This window comes from Sceloporus occidentalis, unplaced genomic scaffold (genome assembly GCF_023333645.1).
Source record: "Sceloporus occidentalis isolate IW3139 unplaced genomic scaffold, rSceOcc1.0.p SCAF_36, whole genome shotgun sequence".
Taxonomy (NCBI): domain Eukaryota; kingdom Metazoa; phylum Chordata; class Lepidosauria; order Squamata; family Phrynosomatidae; genus Sceloporus; species Sceloporus occidentalis.
In genome coordinates this window covers 337,797-356,912 of record NW_028317016.1, presented here as the reverse complement: position 1 = coordinate 356,912, position 19,116 = coordinate 337,797, and the positions used below count along the sequence as shown (strand labels likewise).

At 39.3% G+C, this 19,116-nt stretch overlaps 1 protein-coding gene across 1 annotated transcript; it reads right to left on the bottom strand.

Annotated features, from left to right (window-relative positions):
* Positions 1–2,968: 2,968 nt before the first annotated feature.
* Positions 2,969–9,251, bottom strand: LOC149297833 (arylsulfatase I-like). The gene is made up of 2 exons (XM_089488103.1): positions 8,926–9,251; positions 2,969–4,379 (listed from the first exon to the last, which is right to left on the bottom strand). The coding sequence occupies exons 1-2, from the start codon at positions 9,249–9,251 to the stop codon at positions 2,969–2,971; spliced, it is 1,737 nt and encodes a 578-aa protein (XP_089344229.1).
* Between the last annotated feature and the right edge of the window lie 9,865 nt (positions 9,252–19,116).

Sequence of the window (19,116 nt, the reverse complement as noted above, 5' to 3'; positions counted from 1 at the left end):
TATTTATTTACAAATATTTATTTTGAGAGTAGAGATATGGTATATAGTAAAAATGGGTAAAATAAATCTGATATCCCTTAAATCAGTTGTGCAAAACTAAAGCGTTCAGAGACCTCAGAACCATATGCTGGGTTAAGGTAATCGTTTCTCAAAGAAAAGCAGAGTTTGCTGTTTGATGTCTCTGTCCATATACATGGCTATGTTCCATTTTATGGGTGAGTCATATTATTATTATCATTATTATTATTACCATTTATTTATATAGCACCAACAATTTACGCAGTGTTTTTTGCAGCGCATAAGAAGGGAAGTTACAGAAAAAAATTAGACAAACATATTTAGACTAAAACATGAGGTAGAGGGCCCTGACCCAGACATTGCTGGGTGAGCGCTGCTCCTTCTGTTCTCCAGGTTAAGACCCGAATCCTCTGGGTCGTGGGAGCAGGGTCTCCCTGCCCTGCTCCCAGCCCAATTTTCCTTTAAAGTCTGGGCCCAGTGAAACTGCTCCTTTGGGTGTATTAAAGACTGATTGGGTATATCAGACAGTGATTGATAAGCCTTTTCCCTTAAAGTTACAACTGATTAAAAGTTATACTGCTCCTAAAGGTGCAAGGCACACAGATATAGGGACCACGTATTGGCAAGCATACCTAATTTCTGCAAATAAACACCGACGCAAACAATCAGTGAGATACACATTAATTCACAGTCAGGCTTCCCCCACTCATGGCCAGCAGAGGGTAGACATGTCAGTACAGACAAGAATGTTAAACACAGAGCAATAAAACAAGTCTTATAACAATGCACTTTCTTTGAACCTAATAAAATGCACTCCTTGATCCTATTCATAATGGTCTGCTTGCATGCAAAAGAGCTAAAGCAAAGCCAGGGCCAAAAGCAGTGCAGTTGTTTTGTATAATGCACATGCCAACCTATTGAAACAAAGAGATTTTAGAATTATGTGCATCTTTTCTATTTCGCACTAAAATGTCAATATAGCGCATCAAAAAAGACTATAGTTTAAGAAATTTTAAAAACCTGGCAAATTCAAGCCGCGTGACACTGTAAACAGGAATTTTTTTTTAAAGGGACAGGAAGCACTTCATTTTGGTTTATATTAAAAGCACAATGTAGAGAAGTTCAAACATGAAAATTCTATAGGTCTTCTGTATTTTACATCTTAATACTAAGGCAAAACCGTGTGGTGTGGGCACCATGTTTGAGATTCTTCATGGAGGATATCTGTTATGGTATGTGGTACAAAGAGTTACAAAGATTGGTAAGATGCAGCCTGGATCATATACAGACCACCACACTGATAGGTAACTGAGACTTCTTGGGACTTTGGTTGTAGCTATACCATCTGGAACAACCATAGTTCTGACAATGACTAATGCTTCATTTTTTAAGCAGGCAGATGTTTGCCCTTACTTACTATGATCATTTTAGCCATCCAAGAAGACATTTTATGCATTACTAGAAATGGGAACATGAGGAATCTTGGTCAGTGTCAATATTTGTCTTTAAAAGAATACATTATTGTTTTCCTGGGCAAAGCCAGGGTGTTTTTCCTTTATCTATTGTGATTTTTCTCACTATGCTAATGTCATTGGTGTGCTTTGATGTGCATTACTTTGTTTGCAGATCAATAACAGTTTGAGAGATTGCCTCTGTAGCTATGTCCAGAATTCCATGAGGAGATAGGATACCGTATTTGCTCGATTATAAGACAAGGTTTTTTTCAGAGCAAATGCTCTGAAAAATTCCCCACGTCTTATAATCGGGGTCGTCTTATAATCAGACCTCAAATAGGTCTGACTATGAGACTAAGCACTGCAGGGGACCTGGATCCTCCTGCCTGGTAACCCCCCCCAAACTTATCGGTGCTTCTGACTCCCTGGTGTGTAGTCAGGGCAGCGGGTAGACGTCTAGGCAATTCGCGTAGGCAACTTCCACTGCAGCTGGAAGGAGGTGCCGGAAGGAGGTGCCGTTAGCAGCGGGGGTTGTCTGCGTCCGTCGTGCAGACCTTCCCCGGGCTGTGAGAGAGGAAAGTTCCCCGCACCGCTGCGGGGAATTCTCTCTGACAGCCATAGGGTGTATGTGCGATGGACTGGGTATGACTGGTACTCCCCATGATATTATACTTCCACATTTAAGTTACTGCTTACCCTTGGTTGATGCTGATTAGTTCAGGCAGCCTTTGTAACAGTGGAATGGTTTTGAGCATTCCTGGAGTATAATTTTCCCTAAAGCCAAGTTATTTAAATCCATTTACATCTTCATGTGGGATTGATCAGTTTGTCACATTAAACTGAACACCAGGGAAAAGGTTGGATCATTTTGTTATGTACTTTTTTGTAAGCATCTCTAGGACTTTGCATGTGAACACATTTCTTCCAGTCCAACACCAGAAGCATCAAACTTTGCAGTTCTGATATATGAATTACCAGTACTCAAATTGTAAACACAGAAGGTCAATAACAGACAGATTACTGATGTTAATAAAAAGAAAGCTGTTACAGTGTAACAGAAACTTTTAATTTTAAAAAAAAAAAATTCATAAAATGTTGACATTGTGAATGCTGATTTCATAAACATGCCTTTGGGGTATTCCTGCGTCACAGTATTCATGCTACAACTTGTAATGTATATGCTGTTTGGTCATTTAGTCCCACATGTGGAATGTGTCTAGTATCCAATACAAGTGGTTCAAGTTAAATGTCTCTTTGGTTCATGTTCAATATATAATATCGCGGAATAACAGAATTGAAAGATGCTAATCGTCTGATATATAATTCTGTGCTTGTTAATACCAAATTTAACTGTTCATACTAATTCGAAATATAGAAATAAGTTTTTTTCTGATTAAAGTTCAGCCCTTTGAGGTGTAGCCTTTAAAAAAACCCAGTGGCTACAACAAATTCGCGTGGTGCCTGGCAACATCTGGTTAAAGTCTTAAGTCTCCCTGTCAGATACGATTTGACATTAAACGAGTGTTCAGTTTCCTGAAGAAGGACCTAAGTTTGCAGATCTTGCATTTCTTCTTTTTGTTTGGACTCTTATGATGTCCACCTAACCCTATCCAATTTTCTTCTTCCTCCTCCTCTTCCTCACTGGCCCATGGGCCCCATGCACCTCCATTTAAATCGGGGTTACCTCTTGGGTCCTCAGGAGGGTAACGCACTGGGATAGCTGTACGATTATAATAGGAAAGGCGTATCAGGAGTTCCTTAACAATATCAGGCTTTACTGCAGACAAGTCGTGCCTTTCATATGGGTCTGCTGTAATGTTGAAAAGCCACAGAGACTTACGAGCTCCATCTGTATGGCGTTCCAAATTCCACCAACTACCAGGAAAGTTTGTTAGGGTTTGTGGGGGTATCCAGTCACTGTAACCTGGGTCTCCAGTCAACAGCTTAAAGTCTTTGACCCTGATGGAGGCCTGGACTGCTGTATTCCACATGCCTTGTCCTTCCTCCAAAGACCCAGATCTTGCAAGGTTATACAAAGGGTCAATATTATGCAAGATCTCAGTCCGAGGTGACTCTTTGCCTTCGCTGATAGCTTCCCATACATCATAGCCATCCAGTCCCTCCGTCTCTGAAATGTTTCCTCCTGCTAACTTTACAAGCGTAGGATACCAGTCTGTAATATGGATTAATGATCGATTAGTCCTCCTCTTCTTTTTAATCAATGGACTATGAACAAATCCTAACCCTCTAATACCACCTTCCCAGTATGTTCCTTTACGACCCCTCAGGGGCCAGTTGCTACCACCAGAGAATGTCTGTCCTCCATTGTCTGATGAAAAGACAATGACGCTGTTGTCATAATAACCATACTTTTTTAATGCCCGCGTTATGTTTTTCACAGCCGCATCCATACAGGTTACCATGGCAGCATACTTACGCCTTGCTACATTCCCCATGTTCCTATACGGGTATATATACTCACGAGGGGACTGCAAAGGGGTGTGCACAGCCTGGAATGCCACATATATAAAAATAGGCTGCTGAGGGCTATGAGAAGCCAATATCTGACTTACACGTTGTGCATACAAAATCGTGGAGTATTTCCCAGCCTTACCCCAGGCCACATTTTCACCTTCGTGTAGGTCAAAGCCACAGACACCAGGACCATCACAGTTGTCATAGGTGTAATAATCCACATTTCCAGTAAGAGAGCCAAGGAATGTATCAAAGCCACGTCGGGTGGGCAGGCACTCTTTCTTATAGAAGCCCAAATGCCACTTTCCCACCATGTGGGTGGCATAGCCAGCCTCTTGCAGTTTTTGTGGCAATGTGACTTGATGTAGTGGCAAGCAGTTGGGCTGTCGTGGGCGTATGATGGAATGCTGAAGCCCAGTGTGAATCTGGTACCTTTAAAATTAAACAGGAGATATTAGTGCACTGCTAATGAAAAAATACAGTTTTGACAATAACTTGTTGTATCCCATGATGGAGCATGCTGTCCACTCATGATCCAAATTTAAAAGAGTTACTAGCAACTAGATTGCAAGTTGGATTATCACTTGTTTCAAATTAAACTAATACATTATTTAGCAATCCTACAAAGTAATAGAGATCCAAACACAAAAATGAATATTGTTATTTTGGTCCTGAAGTAGACTCATGCCGTGCTTTTGATTTTTAGCTGGCTAACATACATAGAGCTTTCATGACGCTAGAGATCAATTCATAAGGAGTCATTTCATATAAATATGTTAGATTTACATTTGCTCATTTAATATGCTTGTTTGACACGTTGTTTACATTGCTTTTATTTCCAAATAAGACAGTGTTTGCTAAACCATTGCATGCTAAACATTATTTTCTGTTTCTTTATTTTGTAAGTCAGATACAATATATACATATTGTGAATAACATCCATGCTATCTTTGCCTTTCATACAACATTAAAGGTCATGCTTTCTAAATGTTGCATGCTTTTGTTCCCAAAGGATAGGAGATGGAAAATGAAAATTTCTAAAGTAAAAATGTATGTAGACAAAAAGAAGTATACCAACTTAATTAATAAAAACATGGGAATGGGAAACGTGCTTTATCAAATGCCACAGGCAACAGTGGAGCTCTGGTATCATTCACCCAGGGGGCAGGTCCAGCCAAGTGACCTAGTAAAAAAGCAGTCCACAATACATTTCACTAACTACACACTCAATGTGCACTTTCCAGTTCTGTCCAAAACACATTTATAGATAAAGAAAATGTTTGAAATCCATTAAAGGGGCATAGAATTTGTGAATAATTACCATTGGAACAGGGAACTGAATGGATCATGTAGGTGACCTAGAATTTTAAGGCAATCCTTCTTTGTGTATCTTCTACTAAATTTCAATCAATCAGAAAATGTATAGGATTTTTTTAAAGGGTTTAGTGAAAATCACAGATTGCACCATAATGTACTATGTGTATGTTGTTATTTCTAGAAAACGCAAACGGGACTAGGCTTGATTAGTGCATTAAAATCATTGCTATAATCTATGGCATGTCTCAGGTAAAGGGGACATATGATCACTATTATGTATTGATGTTATTGGGGCATTGTTGGGCTGTCCTAGAAATACTTGAGGATTGGTAAAATGACAGACATAAAAGCAAATGTGCTCATTGTTGTACTAAAAGGGATAAACCTCATTAAGCCACTGCCCAATTTAGACTCCCCTGAATAGATGCTAACTCCTTTGAATATATAATTATAATACAAATTATAATTACGGATATATTTTGAGCTTAAGGCATTTGCTAAATGTTCCTCTGGGCATCTGCAAGGACCTATGTATGCAGAAGCAAAATTTACCTATTCCAGCCACCTTAGCCCATTAAAGCTGCACTCGCGCCAATACCCCTCCTCTAGCTCTAGTTAATGTAGGTCTCCATGTTTTTTTTGGTCAGAAATGGATTAGATGATTTCTAACACAGAACAAGAAGAAAAACCCAACATCCTGCGTATCAAAGAAAAGGTATCTTCTCTGCACTGAAGAACATTAAGCAATATAAAGCCAGAATTGTTAGGAAGTGCTTATTATGTTTTATTTACATAGCACCAACAATTTATGCAGGTCTCCTTACAGTACATTGAAAGGGTATGACAAAACTAGAATAATAAAAAAAAACATTAGTGTGACGGGAGTTGTTTTTATATAGGTCCTTAGTGCTCATGCAACTGTTGTTTCTCCTTGCTGTTCTGATCTTTCTTATCATCCTCTGTGCTTTAGTCATGTCTTGGCACACGGCCATAGTGTGACGGATGAAGTATTTTGCATAGTCTTTGCTCACAGAGCTTGCTGGAGCAGCAGACTGTCCGTCCACCATGGCCCTTTCTAAAGGGAAAAGACATGTTGTCCATTTCTTAATTCGAAGCGCAACTGAAACCCCTGCATGTTTGTGTCCAGCTGTAGGGTACTCTCGATCATGGGTGTTGGCTAATGCTGACATGGGCTTTCCCCATGTTGTTGATTAGGTAACCCAAAGTATATGCTCTTTTATTATTTTAGATGCAATAAACTATATCTGTTCTTTAAGAGTATGTGTTGGTGTTATTTCATGAACGGAACTAGTTTACAGATGTCCATCATATGCATGAATTATACTCTGGCAAAACAACTAATAGCTCAATTTTTATGTTACTAAACTAATTTAAGTAAATTAGGAAATAAGCGGTAAATACAAATATCACAGCACTTTCAAGATGACCAGGCTCTGAAGACTTTGCCCATGTGGTATGTCCATGTAAAGCTGAGTTAGTATTTTATTTGTCATTTTTAGGCCTTTTCAAAACACATTTGAAACGTTGCATAATGGACTGTGCAATGCACAGGAGATTATAATATTATTTCTTGTTATATTAGGAATAACATAACTAAAAATGGCAAAAAACAAGCCAATATCGTGATGGAACGTAGATAACTTCTCCCACAGCTTGTGCAATTCTATGGCTTTTTTCTTAAGTGTGCAGTACACAAGAACAAGTGGCATTCATTTGGGTTATAAACTCAAGCAATACATCACTTAGCATTGATCCCGTGAAGCCTGATTGCACTGAATAGAAATAAAGATTTTGTTCAGGCAAATACAAGCTCCTCTTTCTAGGAATCAGGAAGTGCCTTCCACTGGGAACTGCTGAAATCGTATCCCTCAAAGAAACCATGTTTGTAACTGAAAGAACAATGTATGTTTAATGTTTCTATAACCTACGCCGTTTGGTGCCTTTTAGTAGTGGCCCCTAAGAAACTAGAGAGATTTAAAATTAGAAGGACTTGGCATCCCCTGAGATTTTAAATAACTGCTGCCTTCTCCAGTACCGCACTGGTTAAAGTGAAAATGGGACCAATGCCAAGTAGTCTCTGTTTCCTTGGCAGGCAGCATTACCTACACAAGAGGAGTCTTGTTTATCTTTTCACTTGCACTAGGCCCCTGTCAAATGGCCCTTTAGGAAGTGTATTGCTTGACCATTGCCAACTGAATTTCCAGGAGAACCTTAAACGCTACATTTAAAGCCAAAAAACATGTTGTATGAGTAACTGCCGTTATTGTTATTTGGGATACTGTTAACTTGTTTTTCTGACATGCAACAGACATAACAATTGAAACGGTCCACAAAATCTTAGGAGTACATTCTTTATAAATTGGCCTCCAACCAGTTTCAACCTAAATTCCCTTTTTCATGGCATTCTGGTTCCTTAAATCATTTGTTTATATTTCAATAACATGTGGATCACCTGATGCTTATGCCATAATTCTTTAAGAGATTAATTTGAAAGAATGATTTTCTAAATCTATCTAAAATGACTTATGTTTTGGCAAAACCATTCAATTTAATATCCATATCGGGCAGGTATATTTTCCATAAATATAGGGTAAGTTGTCCCATAACGCAAAGTTTGATGGAGCATTTTAGAATGATTGAAATTCAGTGTACATGTACCGCTTATTGTTCAATTTACAGAAAAAATTGTAATCTTTATTTATAAGCAAATCTATTTATAAACCTAGTAGCCTTGTTCTCTGTTCTTTTGTATATAACTCTGCGTTGTATTCATACATTTGTATAAAGGTTTCTACAACAGATATCGAAAGCTGTATGTGTTATCTTAAGGTGGTGGATTCCTTTGTGCACTAATACAAAATACAAAATAAACTGCATTCAACTTAATACAGCCTTACAATGTAAAATAACAAAAGTTATTATTTTTTAACCGCATACTTGAATCTACAATTGTTATATGATAAATGTTTATTTGAGGAAAAACATTTGGCTTACTTGTGGTTTCTCTTAAAGAATCGCGTTTTAGGCGTAAAGATAGATAAGTGGAGGATGGCAATATATGAACAATCAAAAAGAATAATGATGGAGAGGGAAAAGTATGGAAAAGAATGGATGGAATGCAAGCGTTCATTCGGTTGGATTGCTTTTTGTGACTTTCTGCCAATAAACAGGGTCATTGTCTTTTGAAGGGACATATATTTTGTTTTATATTATCCTGCTGCAAACATGTTTTTCCTGCAATACTGACGCATTCCATTTCCCAGATAAAAGTGACTTTAGGGTGATTATGTAAGCCTTCCATAGTTTACTATAGACACATATTGCCATGAAAGGAGATATTCAGAAAACAGAAATTTTTTGTTCTTTTGCAGCCTTCCACCACTGACAAATAACCGTGTATCAGCCATGGACTCTGCTATATTATTCTTAAATGTATCAGTTGCTATTAATCAGTTCTGTTTAGTATGTAGAAAACCATGCAATACAGACAAGAAGTCATCTGTGATTTGTAAACTTTGTAAAATCTTAAACTATGTTGAAATGCTCAGATATCAGTAAAAAGAGGAGAAGTTGCTGCTCCTAAGCATAGCGTGTTTCCCAACCCATGACATCCCAATCTTGCTTGGCTAATTTTACTCACCTTCCGGTAATAAGCTGACTGCGTGAAGGGGTACAAATCGGTTGGATGTAATAGTTCTCTAGTTTGACCCCTTCTGCAGCCAATCTGTCTAGAGTTGGAGTTTGAATATCTGAACCATGATAACCTATGTCGTGGAACCCTTGGTCATCTGTGAGGAAGAAGATGATATGTGGAGGTCGTGAAGGTGGGGAGGCTTGGAACTTGGCAGGAGCATCCTGGAGACCTGGGCTGTCTCCAAGTACTGCAGGTTTCATCCAGTCCCAGGACATATAGCCAAAACTTAGCAGGCTAACCAGAGAGAACCCTGTCAGAGTGTGAACAGCCATTCTAAAGGTTCAAAACAAAGGCAAAGTAGAGAACGCTGTGGTAGCTGTAAAATGCTGAGTAAATGCTACTGTTGGGGCATCACTCAAAAGAAGCAAAGTTTTCCAAGTCCAGAGAAAAGGCCAATATACCATCACAAACCATCTAGGAAAAAATGTTTTGTCGATGAACATGAAATACAGAGATCAAGAAATAGTCTCTCTCTTTGTATATATACAATTTTCAAGTCATCCTTTGGATTGAATGCAGTTTGGATGATTTTTTTGGAAAACCGCCATGGGCATGTGTCCCGACACCATGAGTTGTTAGCTAGCAAAGTTTTTTGTTTCTACACACTTTATATTCCTCATTGAAACACTAAGCTATGGAAGATGAAAAACTTACTCCGGATAGAAAATTCATTTTTGCTGGTTCTCAAAAGCAACTTTAGGTTGGCTTTAAATAGAATGGATCATCAGATGTTTAGAATTCCAACTGGAGAATGAAGTATGTCGAAATCCAATTATGCAGAAGATGGTTGGAAGCCCAAGTGCACTGTAGTGTTTATCTTCTCGGAAAAGGACGATACTCGTAAACTAGAAGAAGTGCATCTTTTTTATCCAGAAAGTACAACAGCAGCTAAATCCTTAGTTTTTTATGATAACAGATTGCTAGAAAACTGTTTTTCCTCTTATTTCTGTGGCAGTGTTGCCAGATGCATGAAACTATTCTTCCCCCTGGCCAGACAGGACTTTGGAATACTTCCCTGAACTTTTCTAGGCACAAAATTCCCCGCAGATGAAGTGAGAGAGGAATCCAAGTATGGAAGCAGTTGTAGCATCAGTTTTTCGATCTGACCAGTGCTGGGAGGTTTAAGGAGAGATTGGGAAGTCCCTCCCAGTTCCTCCACTTTGAAAGAAAACCTACAAAAGTCAGACTGGGACACTACAGGGTCCTAGTGTGCTCCCTTTTTCTTTTTATATCCAAAGCTTTTGAACTACAAAGAGTCTGTGAAGGAGAGAGTAATACAATTATAAGCAGGAGCTTCATGTAGATTTCTAGCTTTCATTTTAAATATAGCATTTCATGCTCAACAGTATGTTTTTCATGGATTCAAACATACAATCAACACTAAACATAAAGGGGCAGCAATGCGCCTTGGTATACATGTGTTTGATAGAAAACAAAACACACAGGAGTTCTAAAAGGTGTGCAAAAGTTACACTTTTGACTGCTTTTTGACAGTAAGAAAACATTGGGTAATGAGACTAGCATCCTAACCAATTCAAACTATTGGTAATTGGTTATTTTTCTGGTATTTATACAAAACTATTACAAAATATGTCTGCCGAAATTGCCATCCAAATCCCAATAAAAGTTTGCGATGCTAAATCATAATCATGACCGTGGTGAAGAGCTTGGGAAAAAAGGAGCCACTGCAAATCCCCATTTTCTATTTAAATACTGGGAAATCTTAAGTAAAACACATGCACCCCAACATGCGTTCTTCTGGTGCAGCAACCAATTTTGTCATGGGCCCTTTATTTGTAGAGAATACCTTTTTGGTATTCCCACTTTATTAGGTACACCTGTTCAATTGCTTGTTAACACTAATAGCCAATCAGCCAATCACATGGCAGCAACTAAATGCATTTAGGCATGTAGACGTAGTCAAGACAACCTGCATCAAACCGAGCATCAGAATGGGGAAGAAAGGGGATTTAAGTGACTTTGAACGTGGCATGGTTGTTGGTGCCAGACGGGCTGTTCTGAGTTTTTCAGAAACTGTGGATCTACTGGGATTCTCACGCACAACCATCTCTAGGGTTTACAGAGAATGGTCTGAAAAATATGCAGTGAGTGGCAGTTGTGTGGACGGAAATGCCTTGTTGATTTCAGAGGTCAGAGGTGAATGGGCTGATTGGTTTGAGGTGACAGAAAGGCAACAGTAACTCAAATAACCACTCGTTACAACCAAGGTATGCAGAATACCATCTCTGAACGCACAACACGTCGAACCTTGAAGCAGAAGACCACACCGTCTGCCATTCCTGTCAGCTAAGAACAGGAAACTGAGGCTACAATTTGCACAGGCTCACTGAAATTGGAAGACCGGAAGAACATTGCCTGTTCTGATGAGTCTCGATTCCAGCTGCGACATTCAGATGGCAGGGTCATAATTTGGTGTAAATAACATGAAAGCATGGATCCATCCTGCCTTGTATGAACAGTTCAGGCTGGTGCTGGTGGTATAATGGTATGTCCATGTGGACCAAAATCTCTGAGGAATGTTTCCAGCACCTAGTAGAAAGTATGCCATGAAGAATGAAGGCAGTTCTAAAGGCAAAAGGAGGGCCCAACCCAGTACTAGCAAAGTGCACCTAATGAGTGTATGGCTTATCCACAACTGTGGCTTTTTCTAAATCCAGTGGGTTGTGTCCTGTTTTTGTTGTATAAATAAAAGCGTTCTGCATAGCATGGTCATATGTTTCTTTATTGAACAGTACTGCCCTTTATAAGTGTTTGATATGCTTAGTTTGTATCAGGAAAGCCAAGAAAACAGCATAGGGGCAGGAACAACCGAACCTTGAATTGTAGGTCATGTGGGTTTAAATTTTGTGAATGACGTGGTCACAGCTAAACACCAAGTTCTGTGTAAGGTAGATATACTAACTCTGGCCAACACCTGTAACCTGACAAAGTATTCTGTGTTTACTTCGTGTGATGAGTGTAAATTGTGGTGACATACATGACAGAATACAAGGGTACAAGGGGTCCGTTGGGACTACTTCTTCCCTCTGGTACAAGGTGCCACGTTTCCCCAATTACCAGAGACTCTAAAGACTGTGAAGCTCTGACTTTTTAGCAGGCTGTTTTTATGTGTGGTGTGTTACTCTCCATCGGGAAAGGACTTACAAGAAAGAGACCTCTATGGTGATTATTTGCACCACAATCTGATATCCAGCAGGTTTCAGCCAGAAGTCAGAGAACCGCCTGTATTTATTTTCTTCCCCAAAGACTACAATAACGACTGGGTTGAGGTGGGCTGAGTGCAAATACTGAGCAGTGTGCAAAAGAGGGCCTGACGAAGAACTATGTGTGGTTGTACTGTTTAAATACTGATGTGTTTTCAACTCAGTCCTTGTTTTACCTCATCACTAGTTCTGTCTGGTGCTTGGAGTAGTATGCAAAGAGCTCTACTTGTTTAACCCTTCGTATGCTGGATTTCTGGTTCCTGTCCTGGGATTAAGGAGCAGCATCTGATGGTGGTTCCGTCACAAATATAAACTATTATCCAAAAAGAAAGCTACACACTCCAAAATAAAAAATACTTCGGTCAGTGTTTAAAAGTGTGCCCATTGTTATGTCATTATAATGTTAAGCCCAAAGAAAAAAGGGGAAAAATAAATTCTTATGTATTACATTATTTACTAGTGGATGCACCACCAGAGTGGTAAAGACCTAAGGGGAGATTGATGTGTTAATGTGACAGGAGTGGTTATATGATTATAGCACTGGTCCTAAAGTCTGCTGCTCAAATTCGTGAACAGTGCAAGGATCCTGGATAACTTTGTAAATGACCAAGTTGCTTTTTAATTGGCATAGATGGGTCTGTCAGGATAAATGATTAATTAAAGAGGACTGTGTGGACGTGAGGAAATACTGAAAAACTGAAAGGTTGGTGGAGCCTTGAGGACCAAAGTTGACAACCGTGACTTAGAGTTTCAATAAAATAAACATTCTGTTACAGAATATCTGAGACTCAGACCACAACTGGCAGGGACTCAGTGGAATTACGAAGTCAGGTGATTATCCAAGAGAACTGAAACACAGTCCAGGAAAATGTCATTGTTGAGCAACCTGGAACTATTACTGCAGATTGCTGCAATTAACCCACTAGAGTTAGTTCATCCAGTCAACTTTAGAAGAACAACATAGACTGCACTTAAAAGTAAAGTGTGAAATATACGCTTGTTGTTGATCAGTGGCGTAACTACAGGGTTTGCAAGGGGCTTGTGCCCACCATTTTTTCCTGTCCAGGATGGATGGGCCCTTTCTAAACAATGTGAGAGCACTAAACTGAAAATTGCATGAGAGGTAAGGGATTGTTGGCGGATAGGTAGGGGTATGTATGCATGTTTGTATGTATGTGAGCAGGAGTATTCATATTTTAGACTTGTGCATTTGAATTCGTCCAAATTGCAAATTTACTGAATTTTGGTAATTTAGGCGATTTGTAAGAAGCCCACGAAAACAAATGGGAAGAAAACTAATCAAAAAGCTCAGACATTTTGTCCAAAATTCGTGGGTCCACACTCTCTCACACTCTCTTTGCCACTTACACTGTCTAAATGTTTCCCTACCTTCTCTTCCAACCACTTTTGCATCTTCTTCTTCATCTTCTGTCTTCTCACTCATTTTCAATCATTAATCTGTTAATGACATAACCTCTTAAGAACTTCTACCAAAATGGAGGCACTAGGCTAAGGTCGTGTTCCCCCGATTGGAAATGACATCAATGCAAGCACCAACATCATGGAGAGGATTTCAAAGAAAGCACCACCATATTGCCCTTAGTTTCAATGACGTCTTCTTCCCCGATTGGAGGATTGTATGTATGACATGAATGTGTACGTTTCTGTGTGTTAGCATATGTGTAAGTGGTGTGAGGTGGAGTGTGTGTTAGGATGAGTGTGTGTTAATGTGTTAGTATGGAAAAATATATATAAGTGGTATGAGAGGGAGGGAGTGTGTGTTAGAATCAGTGTATATGTGTGTTAGTGAATATAAGTAAGTGTGTGTGTTAGCATGTATACATTTGTGTTTATATATGTGTGCCAGTAATTGTTTTTTGTCATGGTACTGAGGAGGACCTGGCTCAAACTACAGATTATATCTTCTTGAAGGTCAGTGTTTTCACAATATTCTCATATCACTTTATCTCAATAATGACTATAGTACAGATTTATGTTTAAATGAGGGCTATTTTATTAAGTGGTAAAGAAGAACGTGGAAAATAATTTAGTCCTAATGAGATAATCTGATTGCTGTTAACACACTACTATGAGTATACATTGTTCAGTAGATTTGATGCATATTTATTAAAAAAAAGGTTTTAGCCATCAGGACATAACCCGTTGAGTCCTTTGTGTGCCCATTTGTACCTAAAGGGCAGCTGCTACCGTCATTTAAAAAATATACCAGGCATTGCTCCCACATTACAAGGGGTGTGTGCAGACCAAAGATACTTGATCAGTACCATGATTTAACTTTCTAAATTAATTGACCCAAAGACCCACTTGCCCGCTGGACTCTCGGTTGAGAAAGTGATCCCTCCTTCCAGTGATCAGAAAAAAGCTAGCAGATAGGGCCGCATACTTACCAATTCTCACTAAAAAAAGCATTTCAAGCCGGTGGACACATGTATGTCCTTTGGCTGCTGCTGGCTTGGTCAGGGCCATGACACGGGCACATAGTCATCCTCAGTCCAGCTCTGCCCAAGAGATATCCTCTGGTAAAAGTGTTTTAACCACCTCTAAGTGAAAAGAGGAGTAACCTATATGAGCAAAGATATATATATATATATATATATATATATATATATATATATATATATATATAGTAATATAATATGACCACTAATAGAATTTCTATTATCTGCATGTTAGTAAAACAAAAATGGAAAGACATGGAATTTACTAATTTAATGAGGATATTGTGTTATTTATAGAGAGGATTAAACAAAATAATCCAGCATATTGTAGTTTAAATAAACCTTTTCAGAGTACTCAATGTTGAGATATAGGCATACATCCTTTTTCTTATCTAGAGAGGGTTTCTGTAATAATGAATGTTGATTTCATTATTCACTTGTCAAACAACACTCATAAAACATTTAGAGAAACTGTGACAGAAAGGATGTGAGGACTATGTGTGTTGAAAAACAGTGTTAATGCTTATTATTAGACACTGCTTAAATTAAATACACTTGTTTGTACTATAATCCAAGAATGTTGCTTAAAGAGAAAAAACTAAAGGAACGGACATAAACACATTTTTCATTTTTACTTAAATAATTTTTACATTAAAAACATGCTCCCACACCTTTTCTATGCCTAAGAAACACACTTCTGATTACATTGGCACATTGTTGTTTATATGCAATGGGGGGTGTGTGTGTTGTGACCGTGTGAACCCCAGGGAGATGATTGGCATGGCATCTGAGTACAGCTGCTATGCAGATTATACATATGGGTCCCTGGGGTGGAGCAATTGGAGAGCAGGGTGGGCCAATGCTCCATTCCCCCATTCTGTGGAAACTCCATGCCGGGTTTTCCAGGAGGCAAGAAATCTGCAGGATCCGGTCCGGGATTTCTATGAGGCCGGCGTCAGGCACAGGTGCTGGGCATTAAAAACCCCTGGAGCCTGATACTCAGGGAGACTGTTGGGGGAAGAGGAAGTTCCCTGTGCTCCCAGGGCAAGGAGAGGCCCTGAAGAAGACTATCCCTGAGCCAAGTGAGGCAATACCTGCCTGGACATTTTGTGTGCTGTCTGGGGGAGGTTTTCCAGAGCCTGGCGTAGCTGGGTCTGGTTGGGAGGTTGAGGTAGTGGGTGATTAGGCTGGTCAGTTTAGACCAGCATAGTTAAGTTAGAGAGGGCTCCAATTGGGAGCTAGGTTTTCTTTTTATGATTTGGTTTTTGGGGTTTAAGTGGTTAAAATAAAGCGCTGTTTTGTTTAAAGCTGCTGTTCCTGACTCTGATTGCCCTAGAGGACTGTGCTTAGGACCCCTAAAAGTGACATGTATGGCCCTCATGCTATAGGGTTTGTCACAGTGTGTATAGCATACCATTTTGCAGATTCCGATGCATTTCACAACAAACTGGAGTTAGAAAATTAGAATTCATTCTCAATTTGCTTGCCTCTACGTAAACCAGGATGTACACTTTTTGAACATGCTCAGTAGCACTCCTATTGAAATCACCAAAGCAGCAACTAATTGCAAGTATGTTAACAAAACATCAAGATTCATATACAGTGTGATTGGCTGCTGCTCATACTCCCATTGAGTCAAAAGGAGCTCGTCTACATTCTACTGAGCATGAGCATTCAGTAGAGGAAGCTGTAGGTGGCGTTAAATGAGACGAAGAGTGCCTGGACCAACTTAAGAGTCCATAAAAAATGGCTCCAATATGCAGTTAAAAGAACATCCCAGCCCTTTTTTTTAATATTAAGTTATTTATCCCCTTATTATGTAGGCGATTGTTGTTGGATCATCCTTTAGGTGAATGTTTCCATTTAAGTGAAGGTAGAGCAATTTAGCACACATGGAAACAAATTAGCACAAAATGGGATGAAGACAGCACAATCTGAATGTGTCACATTGTGATTTGGGAAACGACACCAGCTTCCAAAAGAGCCATTCTTCGGTCTAGTGGTGGGAACATAGCAACTATGAATTAGCCCTTACAGTCAACTGGAATATTGAAGATCTGCATGAAAGGAACACTATGTGGTCTGCCTTTGAGGCATTTGGTTTCCTGTAAGTTAACAGTAAATAGAGTACTTTTCACTGATGTCTGATGGAATAGGTTATGATTGGGAAGAGTCTCTCTTTTTCCAGATATATGCCAGCTGGCACCATTTTCTTGGGATACTGCAGGATGTATTGTTCTACTCAGACAGTGGGAAACGCTGAGGGGCAAATTCCTGTGCGTTGCCCAGCTGTAAATGTTACACCACTCAAAAGAGCTGTATGAAAGGAGGACAAAAAGTGTGAAAACAAGACAGGAAATCCTGGGAACAAAGAAAAATAGATAGGTAAAAAAGTTAAGTAATTTTAAACTTCCCGGTACAGATGTTGCATTTCATATCTGTACTCACAAAACATGACATAACATAACATTTTTTTCTTACAACTTTGTCTATATTATATATGTATATAATATACAAATGAGAATATAAAAACACAAATTACGAGTGCTTAATCTTAAATCTGCAAATATATGCATGAAATAAACATGAAGATTTTGTATTGTGTTTAGGCTAAAGAACATAAACTCACCTTTCACGCCAAGGCACCCCATAGGATGTCCTAAGTGTGTTACATGGCAGGGCTTCTAGACAGAGTAAATATATGCTATGGGTTGGCTTTATATGCCTTAACCAATTAATCTTTAATAGGCAACCAAAAAAATGTGGGCGGTATTTAATGATCTAATTATCAGCACACTTTTGTAAAACATAAGGAGAGTTAAAAGAGATTAGGAGCGTTAAAAGAGATTGGTGGCATACCTAGCCACACTTCCATTTCTTCCCATTTCCTCCTTCAGAACAGGAAGAGATACAAGTAGCCTACTTTCTGTTCCTCAAGATAGCGTCACGTCTACCATCACAAATGAGCACTCACCACAGAAGTTCTTCAGCCCTGCCTCACATAGCAAAGAGTGCGTCCCCAAGCTAAGCAGACAGGGATTTAGATAATACCAACATGAGTGTAGTAGGCGATGCACAGATAGATCCAGAAACCTGTATAGGTAATCTGCAGACTGGAGTCACAGATGGATGATACAGAATGCCAGGGGTTAATGCAAAATGGTTTTTGGTACACTAAATGGGTAGTAATACAAGCCAGAGGTTGGTACACAGCACAGGTAGTCAGACAAGCCAGGTACGCATGTAGGGCAATGCAGCATCACTAAGAAGAAGACGTCAAGGAAGCCGGGGGTCAATAACAGCAAACACTAATTCCTAATTCAAAACACAGAATAGCAGGACCACAACAGGGCGCCTGTGCTGTGCTGATTTTAAAATCTGGCGCCCAGCAAGCCCCACCTCCAGCTGCTCATCACTAGCGAACATGCAAGCATCTCCAGCTGATGGGGATGTGCAGACTGATGTGATCATGCTGCCGCCCGGAACTTGATGAGTAAATGCCGCTCTGTACCTCTGTGATACTTGACCCCACTCATGCTTCCACAAGCTGATCAAAATCGGACCTGCTATGTTTGAAGAATACAGGGCTAGCCTACTCACAGAGGCATAACACATCTCCTGCATGACCTAGAGCTGGGATGAGGGGGCAGCTAAATGCACATGAGGAGATGCTGCATGATCCCCATATATCTTTGCAAGGGGACACCACTAATATTTAAAAAACATGAAGGTTTTTTTATCTTCAAGAGGTCCCACAGTGGTCCTGTACAATGCAAAGTTACACAAGTGTATTTTTAAAATTCTTTCTCACTAGTTTAACTAGAGGATCATTCCAGCCTCTGCTGCAGGGAGATAAAACCTGTCAACTCACGATAACACATGAAGTTTTATATTTTGTATACACCCCTTTGTATTTTGCTAAGATCCTGTTAGTTCTCTTACCCAGCTTTTCACTGTCGCATACTTTACATCTGGTTTTTCTTCCCAACCAACTTTTTTTTTCTATTTCTGTACCTTGATTTATTAATAATAGAGTTCTTCAATTTACTGATCCATTTCCTGCCTTGGCTTGACTTAATTGCTGAATATTGCATACTCTAGTCTAATTCTTGAAAGAATCACATTGACATTCTGCTGCTCGAGATATTTCCAACTGAGTGTCATTAACAGTGATAATGTTGTAATTTAGGAAAAATGTAAATGTTACATTAATTCCAGATGGACTGTTTTTGAGTTCTCATGGACAAAAATGAATGTATCACCGTAACAGACCAGATTAGTCTGTAGATTTCAACTAATAACCCAGTATAGAAGAACGTCATTAATCAGTCCCAAGTCCCAAAGGTAGTTTAGTGGAAGGATAATTTGACAGTCTAGGTGGGGTAAACCTATGAAGATACAAAAAACAGAATATAGAAGGGATACCGTCATAGAAACTAATCTCACTAGTTTAT

Coding starts and splice junctions, on each gene's coding strand:
- LOC149297833 (XM_089488103.1), bottom strand. CDS start 9,251: ATGGCTGTTCACACTCTGACAGGGTTCTCTCTGGTTAGCCTGCTAAGT. Junction 4,380..8,925: donor AGTCAGCTTATTACCGGAAG/GTGAGTAAAATT, acceptor TTAATTTTAAAG/GTACCAGATTCACACTGGGC.